At 42.1% G+C, this 24,676-nt stretch overlaps 1 protein-coding gene and 2 non-coding genes across 3 annotated transcripts in view; all 3 read right to left on the reverse strand.

Moving 5' to 3' along the window:
• The window catches only part of SPICE1 (spindle and centriole associated protein 1), a 62,511-nt gene that overhangs the window by 23,599 nt on the left and 14,236 nt on the right, over positions 1–24,676 (reverse strand). Inside the window, exons 10-17 of the mRNA XM_065742131.1 lie at positions 18,267–18,398; positions 17,546–17,693; positions 15,048–15,272; positions 13,374–13,765; positions 12,462–12,633; positions 11,500–11,602; positions 11,168–11,255; positions 10,058–10,382 (exon numbers count right to left, since the gene is read on the reverse strand). Of these exons, the coding sequence (XP_065598203.1) occupies positions 10,329–10,382; positions 11,168–11,255; positions 11,500–11,602; positions 12,462–12,633; positions 13,374–13,765; positions 15,048–15,272; positions 17,546–17,693; positions 18,267–18,398 (1,314 nt within the window). The 3' untranslated portion in view covers positions 10,058–10,328. The remainder of the gene's footprint in view (positions 1–10,057; positions 10,383–11,167; positions 11,256–11,499; positions 11,603–12,461; positions 12,634–13,373; positions 13,766–15,047; positions 15,273–17,545; positions 17,694–18,266; positions 18,399–24,676) is intronic.
• TRNAS-AGA (transfer RNA serine (anticodon AGA)) lies at positions 20,777–20,858 on the reverse strand. Its single transcript has one exon. It is a non-coding gene; the product is annotated as a tRNA-Ser (tRNA).
• TRNAS-AGA (transfer RNA serine (anticodon AGA)) lies at positions 23,500–23,581 on the reverse strand. Its single transcript has one exon. It is a non-coding gene; the product is annotated as a tRNA-Ser (tRNA).

Raw genomic sequence — 24,676 nt, forward strand, 5'->3', positions numbered from 1 at the left:
CCTCTGTAAACAGGTAGGAGCAGTTTCACATTCACGAAGCATGGTCCTCATAGGGCACTTCAACCACCCTGATATCCATTGGAAGCACAACACAGCGGGGCACCAGAAATCAAAGAGGTTCCTGGAATGTATTGATGATAACTTTGTCTTCCAAGTGGTACAGGAACCCATGAGAAAAGGTGCTAGGCTGGACCTTGTCCTCACCAATGAGGAGGGGCTGGTGAATAATGTGAAGCTCATGGCTGCTGTGACCACAAAATGGTGGAGTTCAAGATCCTTAGGGCATCAAAGAGGATGCACAGCAAGCTTGCTGCTCTGGACTTCAGGAGAGCAGACTTGGAACTCTTCAGGGAACTTCTTGGCAGGGTGACATGGGTGACATGGGAGAAAGCCCTGGAGGGAAGAGGGGCCCAAGAAAGCTGCTCAGTATTCAAGGACCATCTCCTCCAAGCCCAGAAGCAGTGCATCTTGAGAAAAAGGAAGGTGGGCAAGAATGCCAGGAGGCCTCTGTAGATCAACAAGGAGCTCCTGGACTTAGGCACTAGAAGAGTCTATAGGGAGTGGAAGCTGGAACAGGTTACCTGGGAGGACTACAAAGTTGTCTGAGCAGCCAGGGATCAGGTTAAGGAAAGCTAAATCCCAGACAGAATTAAATCTGGCCAGGGACATAAAGGGAAACAAGATGAAATTCTACAGGTGTATCAATGGTAAAAGGAAGGTCAGGGAAGATGTGGGTCCCGTCAGGAGGAAACTGGAGAGTGGGTCATGAGGGATACAAAGAAAGCTGAGGTGCTCAGTGACTTTTTTTGCCTCAGTCTTCACCATCAAGGACTCTAGTTGCACTGCCCAAGCTGCAGATAGCAATGGTAAGAACTTGGAGAAGGTAGATCGGCCCACTGTAAGTGAAGGTCAGATTTGAGACTATCTAAAGAACCTTAAGGTGAACAAGTCCATGGGACCCAAGATCCATCCATGGGTTTGAAGGAACTGGCAGATTAAGGTGACAAACTGCTATCCACTGTATTTGAAAGGTCATGGCAGTCTGGTGAAGTTCCCAATGATTGGAAAAGGGGAAACTTAACCCCTATTTTCAAGAAGGGAAAAAAAGAAGATTCAGGGAACTACTGGCCAGTCAGTCTCACCTCTGGCAAGATCACGGGGCAGATCCTCCTGAAGACCCTATTAAGGCACATGGAAAATAAAGATGAGGTGATTGGTGGTAACCAACATGGCTTCACCAAGGGCAAGTCATGCCTGACAAACTTGGTGGCCTTTCATGATGGAGTTACAGTGTCAGTGGATAAAGGAAGAGCAACTGATGTCATCTACCTGAACTTGTGTAAAGCATTTGTCCCACATGACATCCTGGTCACCAAATTGGAGAAAAATGGATTTGATGGATGGGCCACTCACTGGATAAGGGATTGGCTGGATGGTCTCATTCAGAGAGTTGCAGCTCGATGTCCAAGTGGAGACCAGTGACAAGTGGTGCTCCTCAGGGATTGGTGTTGGGTCTGGTGTTATTTAACATCTTTGTAAGTGATGTGAATAGTGGGATCAAGTGCACCCTCAGCAGTTTGCAGACAACACCAAACTGAGTGGTACAGTCGATGCTGGGGGAAGGGATGCCATCCAGAAGGACTGGGACAGGCTTGAGAGGTGGGCCTATGCCAACCTCATGAAGTTCAACAAGGGCAAGTGCAAGGTGCAATCCCAAGGACAAATACAGGCTTGAGAGCATCCCTGAGGAGGAGGATTTGGTGTGTTGGTTAATGACAGATGCAACGTGAGCTGGCAAGTTTGCTGATGACACCAAGCTGAGTGGTACAGTTGACACAATAGAAAGGAGGGATGCCATCTAAAGGGACCTGAACATACTAGAAAAGTGGGCACATGAGAATCTAATGAGGCTTAACGAGGTCTAATGAGGCCAAGGGCAAAGTGTTGAACTTGGGTTGAGAGCAGCCCTGTGGAGAAGGACCTGTGGGTCCTGATGGATGAAAAGCTGGACATGAATCAGCAGTGTGCTCTTGAAGCTTGGAAGGCCAACAGTATTCTGGGCTGCATCAAAAAAGGGGGTAGCCAGCAAAGAGAGGGAGGCTATTGTTTCCCTCCTTTATGTGACCCCATCTGGAGTACTGTATCCAGGCCCAGGGCTTCCAGTACAGGAAGGATGCAGAGCTATTGGAGCGGGTCCAGCAGAGAGCCACAAAGACAATAAAAGAAGGAGGGAGTTGGGCTTATTTAGCCTGGAAAAGAGAAGGCTCTGGGGAAACATCATAGTGGCCTTCAAGTACGAGATATGGTTTATTAGCTTGTGGTAATAATGGTAATGGGTGGACGGTTGGACAAGGTGATCTAGTAGGTCCTTTCCAACCTTCTGATTCTTTGATATATGAAGGGAGCTACAAGTAGGAGGGGAACCAACTTTTTACACTGATAGTGATAGGACAAGGGAGAATGTCTTCAAACTAAAATAAGGTATATCTTGTTTAGATGTTAAGAATAGATTTTTTACTCAGAGGGTGCAGAGGCACTACAACAGGCTGCCCAGAGAGTCTGTGCATGCCCCATCTCTGGAGGCATTCGAGGTCAGGTTGGATGGAGCCCTGGACAGCCTGATCTAGTGGTTTGCAACCCTGCCCATGGCATGGAGGTTGGAACTAGATGATCTTTAAGGCCCCCTCCAACCCAAGCCACTCTATGATTCTGTGATAAACATTTGAAAAGCAATAGAGTAGCATAGTTACAGTAACAAAACAATGCAAGTATCTCATTAAAATTACACTAAGCAATGAACATTTCCTTTTGTCACATTTCACAAGAGTTGCTGGATGGCTAAATACCCCCATCATTTTTCCTGCTATTGTTAAAAGTGTCTGTTGGCAGCACAGTATATTTGCACTGGGCCATCTACTCTCTCCCCATTGCACTTTCCTTGCCAGCTCCTTCTTTTTTTCTGTTTATCCGCTTCCTGTTTCCTAACATCAAGCACAGGATCATCATGCAGAGAGACACGGAAGATTAGAAGGTTTCCTTCCCTCTGCCTCTCAAGGGCTTTTGTATAATATTTCCATTGTATTTGCTCATTAGTCCATCCGTAGGAGAGCTCAATGCTGCCTTCCCGTTAATATTTTTCTGATGAGATATTGGTAACACTTTGAACATGTACCAATTTTCTTTCCTAGACTCCTTCCTAGTGAGTAGCACAGGCACAAACCAATGATTAAATGTGGAACAGGATACCTCAAGCTTCTTTGTTCCTGTATACTGTTACTTTTAGGAAGCTCTTTCTGAATATCTTGCCAGGAATAGAGAACGTGACAGCAAGGAGCAGGGCTGCTGACCATGGGCTTACAGAGAAGTCAAAGATAAGAAAAACAACAAACAAGCAACACCAAACCAAACCATGAAAAGCTCTGAAAGTTGCTCAGACAAAAATTACTAGAGATCTCATCAACAGAAAATGGAGAAGTTGTCAAAATGTCAAGGCCTAGGATAACGGCCGTGAAAGAAAGGGGAAAAACAGCTTACTGGGGGAGAAAAGAGAAGTGGAACAGACCATTGGCTGCTTTCCAGCAGCTCCAGCTTCACTGTGGGTCTGTCAGCCCCAGGAAGCTTCCATGGTTCAGAGGCTGCTGAGAAGTCACATTGATCTTCTGGGAATGCTTTTGAAGCATGACTGCTTGTTTCCATGCAAACTGGCTTTTGTTGCCTATTCCCTAGCCATGCAGCTAACAACTCTTCCTGCTTTTATCAACCTCCACCTAGAAAATCTAAATCCCCAGTTCAACAAGGGATCCACACTGTCTCCCAGCCTGGGCAGAATCTGTTCCTCGTTAACAAAATGTGTACTTAACAGCATGTGCCATTCAGCTGGGGAAAGCAGTGTTTCTGTCCTGTTCATTGGGCTTCTGGTTCAAGGAGATTTGCTCTTGGCTGACAGAAAGACCATCAGGGTGTGCAAGTGAAGTGCTGACTAAAGCTGCACTGAACCTTCTGCTTGTGGTATAGCTGTGTGTAAGCCAGGCTGCAGACTGTGAAACAGAAGTCAGGAGGAAAATAAGGCAAGTGATGTCATAAGGCTGATGAGAAAATAAGAGAGTGAGTACACCTACCCCTATTTCAGGCCACGCTTCTGGGCTCTGTATGTCCTCTAACACTGTGGTAGTCTAGCTACTGGGCAGTGCCATGTTTCTTGTGGAGCCACAGAACTGTCTTTTTCTTCTCTCTCAGTGACAGAAGTTACTTCCACCAGCAATGAAGGAGGAGGACCACTCCAAAATGCCTTCTGAAAAGGAGGTGCAGCATGACTTTTGCCTGTGCTGCGCCTGGAAGGCAGAGGAGCACATGGTCCCACACTAAATCTTGCACGAGACAATTTCTACAAGCTGAGGCAGATGGAACGTGACAGCTGCAGCAGGATGCTCACACTGATCCTCTGCTTGGGTCACCCACCAGGGTGGAGAAGGGAGGCCCATCCGCCCTAGAAAGTCTATGGGAAGCTTCTACAGGGCATTTCTGGGTGTACTCACTCCTCTGAGAAACACCTTCACTACCAAGCAGCTCCCATCACACGTATAGAGACTGCACACGTGGCAGGCAACACCTGTGAAAGAGGCACCAACTTCACATGCAGGTGCTTGGCTGGATCCTGAAAGAGCAAACTAGAAGCAGATGGGAGTCAGAGATCTGTGTATGCATGAAACAGAAAGGCAGCAAAAAGAGAAAGCTTGATCTCTCTTCGTCCTGATTAGCCTAGAGAGTTCAGGGTGGTCAAGCAGCATTCTCTTCAAAGGGCAGCAGCTCTGTAAAGACAAAAGCAGCTGCAGCTAAAGCCCCCAGCCATGCTGGCTGTGCTCAGGCTTGTCCTTGAGCAGGCATTTTCTGCATTCCCCTCCCTGCAGCCATATCCAGCTGTCTGCTGTTTATATTCTTTCTAATCTTTCCCAAGTCCTGCCAACATTTTTGCAAAGAAAGATGAAACTAAAATTTTTTTCAAGTCAGGTTTTCCAAGGAAGCAAGTTCTGCATGACCTCTCAGGGTCTTACCCACAGCTTTTTAACCTCCCCTTAAGCCACAACTTGAGACAGAACGTGATGGTAAGTTCCTATAAGCTACAGAATATTGGTAAGACAGTACTCACACCAAGAAGGCAGTAGAACCATTCTACTTTCCATTTGCTGCCCATGGGGGAATACAGGGATGTTACATACAGTGGAGACCACTGTATGTCTGGGGTATATAAATGGGGGTATAGCTGTTATGGGGTGACAGCACCTTTAGTTGCTTCACTTGCCCAGCACGCCTCTTTCTTGCGGCTGAGACACTGCACCCACTCCTGTTTAGCTTCTGCCCAGAAAGCATAACTATATTGGGTAAATGTGTCCCAAACTCTTATTTTCCTCCCTGTGTTGCTATTTAGACCTTCTGCTGTATTTTAAAAAATAAATATGTATACGTAAGAACAAGAAGGTGAGTATAAAGGCTTTCACTCAGGTATCCCAGCAAGAATTCTGGGACTACTTCTCTACTTAGTGATGGCTCTTCCTAAGCACCTCACTCATCATTCCTGCCTTGGACACTCATCCAAAGCACTGTGCAGGGGACTGCAGGGGAAGCAAAAACAGGCTTTGTAAGAAACTTTGTAGGAAATGAAGTTTTCTTTTTTTTTCCTTTCTAAGCTTCTTCTGAGACAACACTTGATAACCTGAGCTGGCAAGCTTGCTGTGCTAAAAAGAGGCACTTTCCCTTTTCCTCTTTGGTGCCATCTTGCACCTAGCAGTTCTCAAGAAGACAGGGCTGGGCTGAAGCTTGTGACTAATTGCTATTAATTGTGAAGTCACCGGACTGCACAGCCTCAGGGAGGGGAGGAGGCCCAAGCCTAGCAGCTGCTCCATTCAGCTCTTCCTCACCCTGTGCTGAAGTCTCGAAGTCCACTTCCCTGCAGATAGTGGAGGTGCTGCAAGTTACACCTGGAGTCACTCTCTCTCTGGGCTGCCCTTCCACACCTGCCTTGTGCTTTTTTGTTCCTCTAGCTCAGAGAATCGGTAGCTTTGAAGTGAATGACTTGTTTTCTGCACCTTGAAGGAACATTCCTCAGGCAATGTACTTACTTAAATGTCTAAGAACTGTAATATAAAAAAATATACATATTAATGCATCTCATTGCCTGTTATTAGCATGATAAATTATATTCTGAGACCGCGTTGCACAAAGCCACCCACTACCACTAGCATCCTTGCATTCAAGTGCCACAGAAGAAAGCTTTTCTTGATCACATCTTGTGCTATGGAAGAGCACAGCTGGCTCAAGACCTTGCAGTCTTGCACCTGGCTCAGAGCACAGCTGTCACAGTGCTGGGGCAGGGTACCTCTAAGCCCAGCCCAAAGGTGAGGTAGCTTTGTGACAAGACAGGAAAACATGGAATTTTCCACAGCTTGTTCCGTGCCTCAGTTTCTCCAGCAGAAAAAAAAAAAGTCTCTGGAAATCTCACAGGTTCTTTACTTAACAAGCACTAAGTCAAATGCCAAGCACGCATCATATTTAGCTGTATCTGGAATATCTTTCTCATTAAAAAATTTGGATTTTGCAGACCCAGAACAGCCCCACAGAATGGGTAGACACACTTGAATTTGCCCAGTGCAGTACTGACTGCACCTGTTCAGGATAACTGTTACATGGATGCACTAAGACAAACATTTTTCCATCTAGTAGATCTGTTTTCAACTTCATCTGGCCACGTGTGTTATCAGAGGCACAGCTTTACCTCTGTGGCAGGCTCAAAGTACAATACTGAACAGAGTTTTGCTGATAGCCTACAGGGTTCAGTAAGGGTTGTGCACGAAATAGGCCTGGAAAGACAGGAATGGTGCTGCTCTGAATTCCTCAGATAGCTTTGACAACTACACCAGCATTTTCATTCAAAGGCACAAAATAAGTTGTGCCTGCAGAAACGTGTGGAGAAACCTCTGAAGAATTATTTTCATAGCCTTCAGTATGGTAACATGTAGATATTAAAATTTAACTGTTGTATCTTATGCTATAGCTATGTCACAGCTGATCTGAATATCCTAATACTGCACTTCAGCTCACAAAGCAGCATCTCTACAAGTGCATGCAAGAGAGTTCTCGTATTACATAAAACTCCTCATGTCTTGCATTCTTAGAGGAACTAGTCACAGATAAAGCATCTCAAACTTTGCAAAAGCAAGGCACTCAAATCCCCTAGGGTTTAATTAGTGTAACACATTTAGATCCATTATGCAATGAAAATTTCAGTCCTATTTTTTTTTCTTTCCATACAGCTTTTTTTTTTTAAGTTAGATAAAGCAAGCAACATTTCTTAATTACAAATTAAGCTGATGAAGCATCTTTCAGCAGTAAAACATGATTCCAGTATCTTGTACCTACAGAGCTCGGCACTTTTACTTTCCTTTTGGAAACAGAGCAGCTACAAATGCATCTTTAGACTTCATTTTGTCATTGTGCCTTCCCTTCTCTTTACTGTCATCACAGAAGTTCTTCAGATTGTGAGACCTCCTTTCTTCCACAGCTGAAAAAGGATAAGGCATCTCAGCAACAGTCAGTCACCCTGGACCTACAGGGCTACATCGCTATTTTAAGGGCTGGTCATCTTAACAGGAGCCTAGACAATGTGAATCAGCAGTGCCAGATTGCTGCCTTAATGGCACTGGCACTTTGCTGTAGCTAAAAGTTGCAGAGGGAAACAGTCTCACTTGGGATTTCTCTGTTTAAAAATAGCTTACAGACATTGTATGTCCTCCTAAGGTCTAATGTAAAACAAAGATTGAAGTTTCAGTCTTAAAACTTTCCAGTTCTCCTGTATAAACTGGAGTAAGTGAAAAAGTTTAAAAGAGAGATCTCTTCAGCCTTCACCTCTCTGCTCCTTGCCCTCTGCTATTTTTCAGCTATTTAATATTCTAAACCAAAACAAAAGCCAAACAAGGCAGAACATGGCTCTTTCATGTGCCTACAAAATGACTGGTGATGATGAAAAAACAACTGAAAACTCAAGAAAATCCCTCAGTCTTCCCATTTCCAAAAACAAAATGATACCACCTTTTTGGAACGAAGCTTTTTGTTTAGAATTTTGCAATCAAAATATTCATAGGAAACTTTCCCATGCTTTTCTCTTGAAACATTTTCAAAATGAAACCTACTCCTACTTTGCACACTTATTAAAAGAGGAAGACAAGGAAAAAGGAAAGCCTACAGCACTTCTCTGTACCTGGCTCTTATGTTCATGCTTCACATTGCCAAATGTCCTTCTGACTGACATTTAAGACAAAAAGGAGGAACGTGAAAGGCCTGGAAAAAAAGGAAGTGAGGCATTAAGATGTTTATCATGTAAAGTTTAGGTCTCTGGCAATAAAAACACACCACACTGGTGGTGGGACTGGACGATACCAGCCTATGATTTAGCATAGCTGAAAAACAAATAAAATAAAGCCCCAGCCAGACATGAAAAAGACAGATGTGTTATTAGCAGTGACAGCTGTTGTGCTGTGCAGTCCAGAACAAGCAAAAGATGACCAACAAACAGTAACACAAACAGTCCCTCAGCAACAAGTCTTCAGCTTTACACCATCACAAAGACTTCCATTTAATGCATTTCCACTACATCTCTGCTGCAGCTTGTTTCTAGCCATAAAACACCATGTCCCTGAGCAGGAGGAGTCTGCCCACCCCTAGTCCCATGATGTGGAGGAACTGGGAGGGTGACTACTCTCCTCTGTGAATGTGTTAAAAGATCAGAATGCAGCTAACTAATTCAGCTTATAAACAAGTAAGGTAATTGAGGAAGCTTCCTATGTAAGGAAACCAGTGATGACTCAAAGGGTCGATTAAAACTCCTTATTCCAAAAGAAAGTTTCAGACTACATGAATTAGGAAAATAATAACTGAATCTTTTCCCTGATTATGGAATACGTATGGCAAGTGATAACATAGGGGAAGTAGAAGCAGCAGAATTAACATACAGGCACTGTTTATCAAGTCCCTCCCAACTTTATCATTCCTGCCTCTGCGAGTTTGAAGTGATTGCTTCCAAGCGGCTTTTGCTGTTATCTCACAAACTACAAGAGTATGGACCTTCTTCTCTTCCTGAAGTTAGTACTGGAAAAATAAACCACAGAGATTTTCAATGAACATTTGAACAGGTCCTCTTCTAAATCCCACATTTTCTACATTTAAGAAGTGTGTTTAAAAACAACTTCATTAAAAAAAAAAGTTACCTTTTCTTCCTTCTCCTAAAACCGAACTGACTGAAAGAATAATGGACTGTCCCTTCTATATGCCACAACCCACCAATATCTTTAGGGGCATTATACCAATATAACCAGTAACACTTTGAAAAAGATTAAAACAACTTTACTCATCAAATCCAGCCTTTTTCATTTTTAATCTAGAGAGTTGACTGCAATGTAAGGATTAGGCATATGAGCATTTTGTGACAATCCCAGATTTTATTGGTTATCATTAATACTAAAATGATGGCCATTTCAAAAAGTGAAATAGAAACAATGTACAAACAAGTGAAGCATTATATATGCATGCACACATACACACCAGAATATCTTAATACAATTGGACTTTAATCAGTTTTCTATTGCATCAGAGATTATACTTCAGTATGTAACAAAGACTCTCAAGCCAGCTTCCAACAGTCACTTTATGCTTGTTATAAAAAATACTTTTTTTTCTTTTTTTAAAAACAATCCTCAGTCAATCTGTTAGCTGCACAGAAAGCACAATTTGTGGGGGGGGCAATTATAAAGCACAGACAGAACAAGTAATTTCTGAAGCAGATTCTTATCCAGCAAGAACAGACTGCCTTCCTGATCCCCACGTTGCTTTTGAACATATATGTGCAGTCCCTCATCTCAGTTTCCCATTTTATTCAGTCCATTATCTGGTGCAAATACACACTCCAGAAATGTTAAGTTTCTGAAACATTTTCTGGAATCTTCTTTCTTCAGCACAGTTAACACAACCTATACATGTAATACAACCCACATATGTAACAATAGCTCACTGCTACACCAGCCCCACATTACAAGCTTATGGAAGTCTTATTCAGTGAAAAGGAGTTATGCTACAGCAGTGTGTCTGTTCTGGAAACTTATCCCTGGGACTTCCTGTGGTACTCTGTATGGCACAAACACAGTAAGCATTATTGACCTTTTTAAACTCAAAGGAAATCACTTCAGAGTTAAACTGTACATCTGGAGACTACATTGATGTAATCGTGACTCATAAGGAAACTTTAAAAATAAATAAATAATAGTAATCGAGTGCCGCTTCCTTTACGTGATATGCATTGACAATGCAAACCAGCCTTCTTCTTTTTGCTTTTCTGCCTGCAAAAGAGGAAGCAAGTTGAAATGTATACATCATAAACTTCCCACAGATTGGCTAGTCAGCACTGGTTCCCTGATACAAAGCAATTTTCTGCCACAGACACCACAGGGATGGTCACACCACCAACTTCAGCACCTTGCTTAAGTCACACCACACCTTCAGTTTTCTGTAGTTCCTTTATGTTTACTCCTCTATTAGGAGAGGGAGTCTTGGACTCCTAATTTAAGTTACTTTGGACTTCAGAAAAGCCAGAATTAACATTGCCTCATGGTTGCTACCAACAGAGCTATGAATGTTTTACCAGACTATACTACTACCTGGATTTTCATCTGAAAGCATCTCCCTGTAGTCTACTCTTCTTGCAAATCGATAATCAGAAATCAAGATTAATGATCTTCTTTCAGTCTGGGTTTATTTAACTTTCAGCAGTAGACTTGTATAATGGCTAGGTAAGACCTTGCTTGACCCTCATACATGGTTCCATCAGTACATTATAAAGACTATCTGAAATTCTCTGGAGCTATCAGTGAAAGTCTGACAGAGATTACCAGTTCTAACACAGCAGAAAACATAGTTACAGGAGCATTCACTTGTAAAGTATCAGCTCTGTGGTAGCAAACTATTGTCACTAGCACTCAGGCTTCTCCTTATCAGCTACCCAGAATCTGAACTGCTACAAATCGATTACTATTAGCACCAGTACATTCAAAATAGGACTGAGCTCCTCCCTCCTCTCAATCTGTCTTGCAATCACACCTTCTGGCTGAAGATTTTTCAGTCTTACCTTTGGCCTTTGACTGACAGGATTTAATGTCACACTTTCTGATGTGGTACTCAAGGGTGAAGAAGGTTTGCTAGAGCCTCCTACAGACCTGTAGATGTTTAAAATGAGATTGAAAATATTAAAAACAAAAAAATAAGGAAGTGACAATTGGAATCTTGTCTAGGATGCTGATCCTATTCTTTGACTGCCAACAATTCATTTGATAAATCTTATGTCACACTACGTATTTTACAGTCCATGAAGCCAAAAGAAAAATACGATGATATTTCCCTTAAGAGTTCTTTGTAATCACGTAACTACAGAAATAAAACAGTAAAAATGTTAGCACCTACCTTCTCACACTGGTCACACTGCCAGGGGAAACACTATCTTCTTTGGAGCTGTCCAAAGAAGCTGCCACAGGAACAGACACTTCAGTTGTCCTCCTTGCATTTCCTAGGCAAAAAGTAATAGCTTGATTTTGATGAAACCACCACATTTCAAAATTGCATTGAATGCACAGAGCAAACATACAACATTGGGCTGCAGGTCCATTCAGCCCCATATCCACTTTCTGAAAATGAAAGATAGTGAAAGCAGATAGTCAAGAGACATGGACAGTGTGTATAGACACGGTCTCCCCACCTCCTCCTTCTTCCTCTCCTTCCCTTTATACATCCTCCAGTTTAGGAAGCAGGAAGGCCCAGGTGTCCTACACAGAGTACATGTGAACATGCTGACACAGTTCTGCCTATAACTGCAGCAACTCCACAAAAAAAGAGTAAGAAGCTCTCATTTACTAGGAAGTATTTTTGTTTATACTTACGTATGGCAGCTCACATAGGCCTCTTGAATCAGTAAAAATATCCCCTTCACTAATTCATCTATTCACATGATTGGAAAGTTCAGTTACCTCTTTATGTTAGCAGTGGTAGTAACTTAGAGTGATCCGATGGGAACATTACCCAAACGACCACAGTGTGGATGAGCTACAGATAACCACTCTGCCACCATTTTAAGAAGCCTGATATAAATAGTATTTTCAAAAAAAAATGTCCATCAGGAAATACTGATGAAAATGCTGCAAGAAACTAGGAGAAGCTAAGTTCAGGAGAAGTTTAGCTGACATATCTTGCATAACTCTGAAATCCATCACCTCTAAAAATGAGGAGTGTTTGTAGCATGCAGGCACTGACAGAAAGCACACTGCTGACCATGTTTGCTGATCCAATCCATCTCCAGGAAGAAACCTCCCACAAAAGGGTAAAAACAGTTTTTTACTAGGTTTTTGTTCCTCCTGAAGCTGGGTACTTACCAGTATAATTTTGGGATGGAGGCACAACAGGAGATATTCTCAGAGAGACTGTATCAGCAGCAGCTAATTTCTGCTGATCTATTAGCTGCAGCAGCTTATCACGTGCTTCTGTGCTGTGACGATTCAGCTCTGCTATTCTGTCCTCCAAGCTCCTCGGTACCACAGGGAGAGTCTACTTAGATAATTGGATAATTACTTCTAATTAAAAACTTAAATCTGCTAAACGCAATGTTTTAAAATAGGTCTTCCTACAAACAGGAAAAAGAGCTCATCTGTATCATTCCAAACATGAAAACAAAGAAAACCCTCAACCCTCCAGCAATTAACACAGCTAAGAAAACATTTAACCAGAGAGCCATGCATTCAAGAGCAAATGTGGAAGAAAAGCAGATTTCTAGCAGAACTATCTTGCAACTCACCTTTCAACCAGGTTTTCATCCATTCTGACCCCATGCCCTCCAGTAATTATTTTCACAAAAGCAACATTTTAAAAGTTTCCATTATCTTGTGCAACCACATTGCTGAACATTACACAATGTAACGCAATGTAGAAAGTGACCATATTCTCAGCCTGCTTGTAAAATGAGGTAATTTTAAATCTTTAGGATCTCCAATTGACCAGCAATTCAGGCACTATGATGGCATATGTACAGACAGTAGAGAGTACAGGGATCAGCGGTTTCTGTGATGTTACCTCCACTCACTGCCATGCCACTGAATAGCTGTTTAGCTGCAGATTAAATATTTCCTACGTGAACTGAAGTCTTGAAGTTCCTTCCCAAAGATGTTGAGATTTTCACTGCTCAACAGGGTAAGACAGACCCAGCTACAATATATGCTAGTTTCAAGTATTTACAAGATATTAAACAAAATAAATTTCAAGAGCTTTTATATTTTTATATACATTCTCACCTGTCCTTGTGAAGAGACTGGACAACACTCTGAATTTGGCCTTGGGTCTGGCTGAGGCAGACAGTCACTTATGCTTTCAGAGAAGCTTCTGAATTTGCTCAGCTGACCTTTAATTAGCAAGTTCTGCCGTGTGAGCTCAGCTATCTGTCCCAGCAGATCACTGCTCTGAGAGAACTCTCCAACTGTGCTGTTTTTTCCAGCGTCACCAGGGCAGGACAAACTGATTTTCTCTTGGGAATTCTCCAAGCCTTTGCCTGCAGGAACTGGTTGCATTTGAGACATGGGACAGTTTTCCTCAGTTGCACTCTGTGTTCTCAGGGAGGAAGGTAAGCTCCTCTCCTTGCATGGTTCTCTCTCAGCACTTTTAGTAGATCGAGAAATGGTTGTAAATACTACAAACAAGAAGTAAAGGAATAGTTCTGAATTAGTCCTCCATTTTCCAAAATCCAATTATCTTACCCAATAAACTGCAAATCTGCATTTTTCTTCTGCTAGTTATTGGGGCTGCTAACAAAGCTTTTGAACACAATACAATGTACAGTACAATACAATGGCCAAGAAGGCCAATGGGATCCTGGGATGCATTAAAAAGAGCATGGACAGCAAGTCAAGGGAGGTGATCCTCCCCCTCTACTCTGCCCTGGTGAGGCCTCACCTGGAGTATTGTGTCCAGTTCTGGACTCCCTGGTACAAAAGAGACAGGGATCTCCCGGAAAGACTCCAGCAGTGGGCTACAAAGATGGCAAAGGGCAGGCAGCACTTTCCTTATGAGGAAAGGCTGAGAGACCTGGGTCTGTTCAGCCTTGACAATAGAAGACTCAGAGGGGATCTGATCCACATATATATCTAAGGAGCAGGAGGCAAAGGGATGAGGCTGGACTCTTCTCAGCAGTGTGCGGTGATAGGAGGAGGGGAAATGGCCACAAACAAACACATAGAAGTTCCACACAAATGTGCATGGGAACTTCTTCACAGCGCAGTGACGGAGCACTGGCACAGCTGCACAGAGAGGTGGTGCAGTCTCCTTCTCTGGAGACTTTCAAGCCCCTCCTGGATGCCTACCTGTGCAACCTGGGCTAGGGAGCTGCTTTGGCAGGGGGGTTGGACATGATGATCTCTAAAGGTCCTTCCAGTCCCTACAAATCTGTGATTCTGTGACAATAATACAGGACTTTCATAATAAAGAACAAACTATTTACTAACTCCCTAAGCTCTCTGGTTGTGGTCATCATTAGCAAACTCTGAACACACCACACATAACCAGTATGCAGCCTACAGACATCCTGCTCTGTCTGCAGAACAAGCGGATTTCTAGTACTCCGTGGTTCCATAGGTGACAGAGGACATATTACGCCATAAGTAGGTGGAGATCAGAGACAATATGCTGTAAATCACAGACAAAGAGCTGCAGCAAATCATACAGAAGTGACAATCAAAATCAGTACAAGATAAAAATGCCAGTCTGCACGGCCACTGACAAGACTATAAATGGAGAACTTTAGGGGAAAGGAAGTCTAAAGAAAATCTACCAGGCATAGAAAGAAAAGAAAATCCCATCTGGGTGCAGAAGCAGGATATTCCAGCTATAGGGCCAAGGTACCTGGGCAGACTAAAAAAGTACAGAAAATATCTCCAAAGAGATATCCAAGTAGACTTCAGCCAGACAGATCTCACCATTCTGGAGGGGAGACAATTCTGGACTGTTCTTCTGCCGGGGCGGTGACAACAGTACAGCTGGCTGGAACACATGAGCTGGCAAGCTTCGACCTGCTGTTGCATCACCTGAAGCACTCGGCCTCTGAGGAAACTTGAAAGGGTGTTCTTCCTGTGGGAATTTCAGCATATTCTCCCTGTCGCCTTCACCAGTTCTGGGTTCAAAATAGCTCAAATCAAGTTTTTCTAAAGAAAGAGATGAAGCGGGAATAGAATTTGAAGAAAATCAGTGCAAAACCTGTGCAAAGAAAAATCTCAGTGTCAATTCTTATGTTTAGGTATCTGGAAAGACAGACTAGAGCACACTCCCAAAACAATCCTAGCTTTTTTCTGATTCCCAGGTACAAAAGTTTCACTGAGGCATAATGCAAATCTTTACTGGGTTTCAGAGAAGGGGGGAAAAATACCAAACAACAGCATGTCATTATACAAATGCTGCTCTGAAAATAATGCTTCTTATTTCATTATGGTGGCCCACAGTGCCAGAAGCAGATGCTGGTGGTACGGCAGCAGAGGATGAACCTTCCCACCAACATTCCCTTACATGCTGTTGCTGTGCAACAGATGGCAGCAGAGGGGCAGTCTGACAGAATGGCAGCTGACACAGAAGTGCAGACAAAGCAAAGCAGTGCCATTAATTCCTCTGCGCAAAAAGAAGGGCGCACACTAACATTCATTGACACTTGCTGGCCATTTCTGGAGCAGAAACAGTGGATATGAGCACACTGAGGTAGTGGGTGGTATGTTTCAACAGTGGTCATCTCTGCCAGAGCAGATTTTGACAAGCATGGCACACAGGCTTTTGCCCATTGCTGGCAAAAATGCACAGCTAATGGTGGTGACTATGGTGAAAAGTAATAATTTGTAGGTGAGAATTGGCTCTATCAAATAGAAACTACAACAGATACAAAGAGCACAATAATGCTATGGAAATAAATAGGAGGCATTACTTTCAAAGCAACCTATGTACATAGCCTCACCACTTCAGGATACTAGTCAGGGATCTGTTTGTAGCCCATGCACAAGACATAAAGACGCAGTCTTGTGAGGCACAGATAAACTGCATTTGGTAATATTCTCTTGAGGAGAACAGACTTACAGTATCCCTGCTCCTGACAAGAACAGGAGAGTAGAAAAAAATTCAAAGCTTTTCTGAACTCTCTTGTGCTCTTATTATAACTTAATTCGAATCAGACATCTCTCCAGTAAAGAGACAAGCTATTCTTCTGTACTCAACTAAAACTAGTTTGTATATCATCTTTATTGAACATATCAGGAAGGTATAAAATGCATGAACTCAATGCTGAAGTTAGCTGTGAGACCACGGTAATTTTAATATACTTGCATGCACTGCTTCCTTAGCGCTCTGTTTGAATTTGAATTATCCCTTAATGATTTTGCTCAGGATATCTGTTCCCAATAGTAAAGTTCCTGGAAATTCAGGAAGAATGTATGTGATCTCAAAATACAAGAGAAAATTCACTTTGCAAAAGCAAAGAGCCAAAAGAGGCTGTTTGCTTAAGATACTGTTTACTGTTCATATTACTGAGATGGAATCTAATATCTACAGAAACAGCCAGGAAGAATGTTTTGGACTGTGATGTTCACATCACACAAACAACATTTAAATGAGGAATACAAAGAGCTCCAAGCAATCACGGGATTCACAATAAGGTACTGATCTCAAGAGTGAAAATGATACATTTAACTGAGCGATCAGGGAAAGATGACTGGGAGAAAACACAGTTATAAAGGAACATTAGAAGTATAAATGAATCACATTTTGTTAGCCATGGATACCACTAGGTTAATTTTGCCTATATATATTATATTTTGCTCAAATGGTCAATCACCTCCAGTACAATTCAGAAATATCAAGCAACAGCATTCTGCTTGGTTGCTTAACAAATCAAAGCAACTGCTGTTTCTGGTCAGCAGCGACCTCCAGTGTCTAATGGAAGACTCAATCTCATACTATTGGAATGCCTCAGCAACAGAAAGGTGGGACCATGCTTCAGTTGGAATGTTTTTTTTGTTTTTTTTTAAAGACCCTCAGGGTAAACCTGACCTTACATCTTACTGGGGTAAGGATGTCCCTCATTTGTCAGGAAACGTTACTCTCCTTCTGCTTTTTTTTGTTTGTTTTTCCTTTCTTTCTTTCTTTTTTTTTTTTAAGTGAAATGACTTATCACTTCAAAAGCCCAGGATTTGTCTGTATGGCTAACTTTCAAGTCAGATTGGGACTGATGAATTCAGCTTATAATAATGCTAAAAAAATAAACATGTAGGTAAGTACTTATGTTTACAGCACAACAAACTGCATATCCATTTCCAGAAGTGAGATTCAGGCTCACAACAAGACTATTTATTCAAACAGACATCTATTAAGCACCTCATTTCCCATTGCAAGAATAAAAGTAGCCACAACTCCCATTTCCTTCACACATGCATACACGTACCTTGGGTGTTTGATGGACTTTGGTTTGCAATTCCAAAATGGCTTGGACTTTCTTCTCTTCTTGGTTCAACCAAAGGGAGGCCCTGAAATGCTCGTATGAGAGAGGTCACCTGTTCATCTGTTTTGATCATGTATTGCTGAAGCTTTTTCTAAGGAAGAAGAGAGAGATTTTTATTCTAGCAATATGAATTAAAGAACTATATACCACAAGCAGCACCGAGAAGAAATCTGGCCCATAATATCTCTGCATGAATTTGTAAGATTGCAGTGGGGTATGAATTATCCATGCTTCTACTTTTCTCCTTTATTTTTTCTCCTGCAACAAAGAAATTTTCAACTTTCCTTTCCCTTATCATCCAATTTCTTCACCAAAGTTGATTTTTTGCTTCAATTCCAGATGAAAACAATAAAACTCACTGCAAACTGCAAAATGAGAATGTAGTATTATGCCTACTCTATTTCACTCCTCCTGCAGCAGCAGCTGCTAAAACCCTTAGATTGTACATAATAAAGTGAAGGTCAGGTGCATGGAATGAGCATTTTCTCAGGAATTAAACACGTAAACATTTTATTTTTACAAACACCCCTGTCCCATGACTGACATTCTCAAACTCCTCATTTAATTTTATCATTTTATTTACTGAACATACAGACATTGCATCTCAGTCTCTACTTGTAGCAAAACTCAGTATTCTAGCAAGTTGGAGAAGGGGGCTTAGTACCTGCATAGCAATGTTTTCTTCCCTTACTAGAAGTATTTCTGCAGTCAGAGCATCAATTAGCTCTCTGTGTTCATTCAGCATCTCTTCATGATGTTGCCTCATCATCTCTTTCTCACGTAGTTGCATTTCACTCTAAATAGGGAGAAAAAGTTAAAAACCTACTATAAAGATTAATATTTGAAAAGAGGAGTGACTTACAACACATTATACTGTAACAGCTCTTCCCACTACTGTTTGACTGACTTCAGTACCTTTACTACAAAATCCAATTTTCAGTGCTTGAAAACTCTCAGTGAGCTTAACCCTTTGTTACTCCACAGCACCAGAAGGAAGCCTTGAAATCCTTACAACTTTTACAGGCTGAAACACCAAAGGCAGAAACAAGCATTGTCTCTCTGGGTGGACATCATTTTTTATGTCACTGACTTCTCCATGTGATAATCCTGAAAAGTTGTCTGGGTACTCTTTTCTGCACAGGCAGAATTACAAAAGTTGCTTGTCATATACTGTAGATTATTTACTGCTGGCATTGACATCATATATGGAAAAAACACCAAGTATTAGGGCAAAAGAGCTCTGCAGCTGCACAGAATGAAGGAATAAGTAGATATTTTTGAGAACAAACCACAGTATTATTACTAGATTCAAATACTCAGATATGTCTCACCTATGCCAATCAGATGGGCTATCCATTTTCTATAGTTCTCTTCCAGTTAGAGAATAAGTTTTTACAACAGTGCAAGTGAAGCAGAATGATGTAGCAAATGTAAATAAACCTAACCCTATACTTTTAGAAACCAGAGGAAGCTGGTTTCTCCAACCCTGGCAGCAGTGATGAAGCCTATATGGATAAGTGGAAGAGCTATTACAATGAGCTATTACAATATGGGTAAGTGGAAGAGCTATTACAACTACTGACACTACAATGATAATTCATCTAATTTAGTTAAATTAGTCTGAGAAGAAAAGACTCCACACAGATATGCATCTTACATTTATGCATGGGGAGAAGTCAGCTAACTACTACATATATCTATTTCCATGATCAGACAGAATGTGAGTTTACTATATCCTGAAAGAACTTTCTTCATTCCAGCCTACTGCCATGCATGCCCCTAATCACATAAACTTGTTTTAACACCACAACAGAATACACAGAAGCAGAGGCAGCAAACATAGCAAGATGCTTTAATGTAATGTATGCATATCTGCCTCATGAGTTTTGCAAAGGAATAACATCTTGAAGAAGAAGGGCAAGAAAAAAAAAGTAATTCTAACATTTTATAGAATCATTATGGTTGGAAAAGAGCTCTAAGATCACCTAGTCCAACTATCTACCCATCACCACCATGCCCACTAAACTGTGTCACTCAGTGCCACATCCACCCTGTTCTTGAAAACCCTCCAGGGATGGTGAACTAACCTTCTCCTTGGGCAGCCTGTTCTAATGCTTCACCACTCTTTCTGAGATGTTTTTCATAATAACCAAACTGAACCTGTCCCCTGGTGCAACCTAAAGCTATTTCTTCTTGTCTTACCACTGTTACCTGAGAAAACAGACCAACCCTCATCTTGCTAAAACTTCCTTTCACAGAGCTATAGAGAGCAAAGAGTTGTAGTTTCCCAATACTGAGGTCAGGCTGACAGGACTGTAGTTCTCATCGTCCTTCTGACCCTTTTTGTAGATGGGCATCACCTTTGCAAGTGTTCCATTGTCTGGGACCTCCCCAGTTGACCAGGGCTGCTGATAAATGACAGAAAACGGCTTAGCAATCACTTCTGCCAGCTCCCTCGGTACCCTTAGGTGGATTCCATCTGGCCCCATGGATTTAGGGCAGTCCAGGCAGAGTAGCAGGTTACAATCAGTTTCCTTCTAAACTACAGGAGGCTTATTCTGCTCTTCATCCCTGTCTTCCAGCTCCAAAGGCTGAGTACCCTGAAGATAACTGGCCTGACTATGAAAGACAGAAGAAGGCCCTGACAACCGCAGCCTTTTTCTCATCCTCAGTGATAATGATCCCTGCTGTGCCCTATAAAGATGGGAGACTATCCTTGACCCTCCACTTGCTGTTAATATATTTGTAAAAACATTTTTCATTATCTTTAACAATCATGGCCAGATTAAATTCTTGCTGGGCTTTAGCCTTTCTAATTTTCCCCCTTGCACTGCAGTGACATCCTTATACTCCTCCTGAGTTAACTGACCCCTCTTCCAAAGATCATAAACATTCCCCCCCCCAGTTTCATCAAAAGCTCCTTGTGCAGCCAGGACAGTAGATGACATTTAAATTTACTTAGGAACCCACGTCCAGATCATCAATAGGGATCTTAAAGAGAACTGTCCCCAGTACTGAGTCCTTGGAGACATCTCCTGTGGCCAGCCTCCAACTGGACATAAATCCATTCAGCACAACTCCTTGGGCCCAGCCACCCAGACAGTTCCTTACCCAGAGAAACGTGTGGCTGTCTAAGCTAGGAGCCACGAGTTTCTCCAGGAAAAAGGAGCAGTTCGTAGTCGGCAGGATTCGAACCTGCGCGGGCAGAACCCAATGGATTTCTAGTCCATCGCCTTAACCACTCGGCCACGACTACTGCGTGTTATGGGTGTGCAACTCTGCCTCGAGGAACAATAAAGACAATCAACCACATTTTGTAGCTTGAATAACTGCTGCACATTTCTACTCATAAAAATGTACTGTCCAAATTCATAAGTTGAAGATGATTTTGCAAGCAATCAATTCCTGGAAGGAAGAAATGACAACACATCTATTAGAATAAAAAAGACATTATAGAGGTAGTTGGAAAAAATAGGAACAGAGTCAAGACACATCTTCCACAACACAGCAGTCTTTACAAAAACTCATATTCCTTGGCCTTTAAGATATACTGGATCATTGCTTTATAGATGTCTGATCTTTCTTTCTTAGTTGCTACAGTTAAAATCCACATGCACACTGAACACATTATGAAGATTAACTAACTTCTGTGGAACATAAAGAGAAACTAAATAGGGTTATAACTGCCATTATAGCATGAATTTGATAATAGTAATTTGGTATTTTCCTACTAATTTGAGATCTTTCCATTCACAGTCCAGAAGCATCCTTTCCTGTAACTGCACAAACTCCAAATTTATCATCCTGCTCAAGCATCACAACTTGAACAAAAAACAGATGTTATGAGCTGCATTTAAAATATAAGCTCTTCTCAGCCAAGGCCCATCTTCTGAAAGTAGTGGCTTTTCACTCCTGAATATTTACTGTTTGCTTGTAACACAGATCTGTAAGTAATTTCCTGCATGTAAATTGAATACTGGATAGTACAGGAGTAAGTTACTGTACAGCATTACAGGAAATAAATGAATAAATAGAACTCTAATATATGTTTCTTAATCACTATACACCCTAGAAAAGATATTAGAAGATTTATTTCCAATTGTTTTACAGTTTGAAGAGGAACTAAAAGAGTTGGGCAGATAGAGGTAGGACAAGGGGGAACAGTGTTTAACTAAAAGGAGAAAGATTTAGATTAGATGGTTTGGAGGATAATATTTACTCAGAAGGTAATTCACTGGAACAGGCTGACCAGAGAACTATAGAAGCAGCAAGGTTGGAAAAGACCTCCAAGATCATCCAGTCCAACTGCCCACATAGCACCAATATTTCCCCACTAAACCACAACTCTTGGAGCAATAGCTAAATGTTTCTTGAAAACCTCCAGGGATGGTGACTCAACCACTTCCCTTGGCAGCCCGTTCCAATGCCTAACCACTCAATCAAAGAAATTTTTTCAGATGCCCAACACAAACCTCCCCAGCACAGTCTGAGGCCATTCCCTCTAGTTCTGTTGCTAATTACGCAGGAGAAGAGGCTGACCCCCACCTCAACACAATCATCTTTCAAGTAGTTGTAGAGAGCACTGTCTCTCTTGAGCCTCCTCTTCTCCCAACTGAACAATCCCAGTTCCCTAAGCTGCTCCTCTTAAGACTTGTGTTCCAGTCCTCTCACCACTTTGCTGCCCCTCTTTAGACACATCCCAGAGCCTCTATGTCTTTCTAGAAATGAGGGGTCCAAAGCTGAATACAGTACTCAAGGTGCTGTCTCGCCACTGCTGAGTAAGAAGTTGTGGATGTCCCATTTCTGAAGGTGTTCAAGGCTAGTTTGGATGGAGCCCTGTGCACCTGATATAGTGGGTGGCAACCCTGCACATGGCACGGGGCTGGAATTGGACAGGCTTTGAGGCCCTCCGAACTCAAGACATTCTGTGATTCAAGTCAGGTTTATTCACTTTCTGTTAAGAAATTCCTATCTGTTGCCAAACATTTCAGAATGTGTTTTTATCTTTTTCTCCTCAGAAAAGGGAGTCTTTCTTATAGTACGTCTTGAAGACTGGTTGTTTAACCAAAATTAGAGACATCTCAAATAGCCAACGCCTATTTATTTTCTTGAAACTAATATACTGCCAGCTAACAAATGCAGACTTCGGAACTTTACTACTACTGCTGCAGGGGCAAGATGGTGCACGTATGCACTTTTATACCTAGCATCACAGGCACTGGGTTTTAAGAAAAATACAGAGAAGCTATAAATCTTCCCAGTGAATTCACAAATTCTAAATATAATGTAAAGCTGCATGAAAAGAAGAACAGATAGTGAAGATAACTATTTAGCTTGGAAAAGACCTATGACTTAACTTAGCACTGCCAAGTGTACCATTAGACTACAACCCATAGCAGCATATATTTAAACTCCTCTAGAGATGGTGACTCAATTATTTCAAAAGTCAGCCTGTCCTGGGATTTCACTACTCTTTCAGTGAAGAAATTTTTCCTAACATCCAGTCTAAAACCTTGCCAGTGCAACTTGAAACCATTACCTCTTGTCCTACCACTTGCTACTTGGAATTGAGAACAAACCCCACCTCACTTCAACCTAGTTTAAGGTAGGCGAGAAGAACAATAAAGTCTCCACTGAACCTCCTTTTCTCTATGCTAAACAACCCCAGTTCCCTCTGCTGCTCCTCGTAAAGACTTCCTCTTTAGACACATCACCAGCTACTTTGCCATTCTTTGTGCAGAGTCCTTGGAGACATCTCCTGTGGCCAGCCTCCAACTGGACATAAATCCATTCAGCACAACTCCTTGGGCCCAGCCACCCAGACAGTTCCTTACCCAGAGAAACGTATGGCTGTCTAAGCTAGGAGCCATGAGCTTTTCCAGGAAAAAGGAGCAGTTCGTAGTCGGCAGGATTCGAACCTGCGCGGGCAGAACCCAATGGATTTCTAGTCCATCGCCTTAACCACTCGGCCACGACTACTGCGTGTTATGGGTTGCAATGCCTGCTCTGAGGAACAAAGGCTATAATTACAATTCCATTTTTAATATTAATTAGATAACATTAAGTTGATGCTTTCCTACTAAACAGAAATCACCTCACTGGCAGTCCAAAAAGATTGTTCTCTGTAATTGCACTAAAGAAAAAAAAAAAAAACAAATTTAACATTCATCTTTTGCGCTGCAACTTTAACAGAGAACAAGGGCTATGAGCTAAATTTAATACGAGCCCTTCTCACTTTTTTCCAAAGATTATTCACCCTGAAAATGAAGCAAAAGAGGATAGAACTAGTAAGTCTCACCTCAGATCCTTCTGTAAGCTATGTTAAGGCACATGCACAAAGAGGAGGTGACCCAAGATAGCCAGCACAGGATCACTAAGGGCAGACAGAACTTGATCAAACTTGTGGCCTACCATGCAGGAGTGACAGCATTAGTCAGGAAGAGGAGTATGGTCCACGTCATCTACCTGGACTTCTGCAAAGCCTTTGATGTAGTTCTGCATTACATCCTTATCTCTGAATTAAAGAGATATGCATTTTAAGGATACATTATTCAGTGGATAAGAAATTGGCTGGATGTTGCAATGAGAGGGATGTAGTTAGTGGCTCTATATCCAGGTGGAGGTTGGTCATGTGTGGTGTCCCCCAGGAGCCCAACTTGGGACTCGTACTCTTCAACATCTTTTTCAATGACATACTCAGTAGGACTGAATGTATCCTCAGCAAGATTACTGATGACACCAAGCTGAGTAGTGCAGTTGATGCTGTAGCAGAAAGAGATGCTATCCAGAGGGATGTGCACAGGCTTGAGAAGCGGGCCAACATTAACCTTGTGAGGTTCAACAAGACAAAGAGCAATGTGTTGCATCTGGGTTGTGACATTCCCAAATTAGGAGTACGGACTGGGAGAAGAACTCACTGAGAGCAGCCCTGTGGAGAACAGCCTGGGGATTCTGGGGGATTCAAAGCTTGATGTAAGCAGGGAACGTGCTCTTGCAGCCAAGAAGGCCAAATGTATCCCAGGCTGCAAAAAGAGGGTTGCGCAGCAGGAAAGGGAGGTGACTCCTCACCTCTGC

The sequence above is a fragment of the Cyrtonyx montezumae genome, unplaced genomic scaffold, assembly GCF_038088225.1.
Source record: "Cyrtonyx montezumae isolate F1298 unplaced genomic scaffold, pur_monq_1.0 scaffold_3, whole genome shotgun sequence".
NCBI lineage: Eukaryota > Metazoa > Chordata > Aves > Galliformes > Odontophoridae > Cyrtonyx > Cyrtonyx montezumae.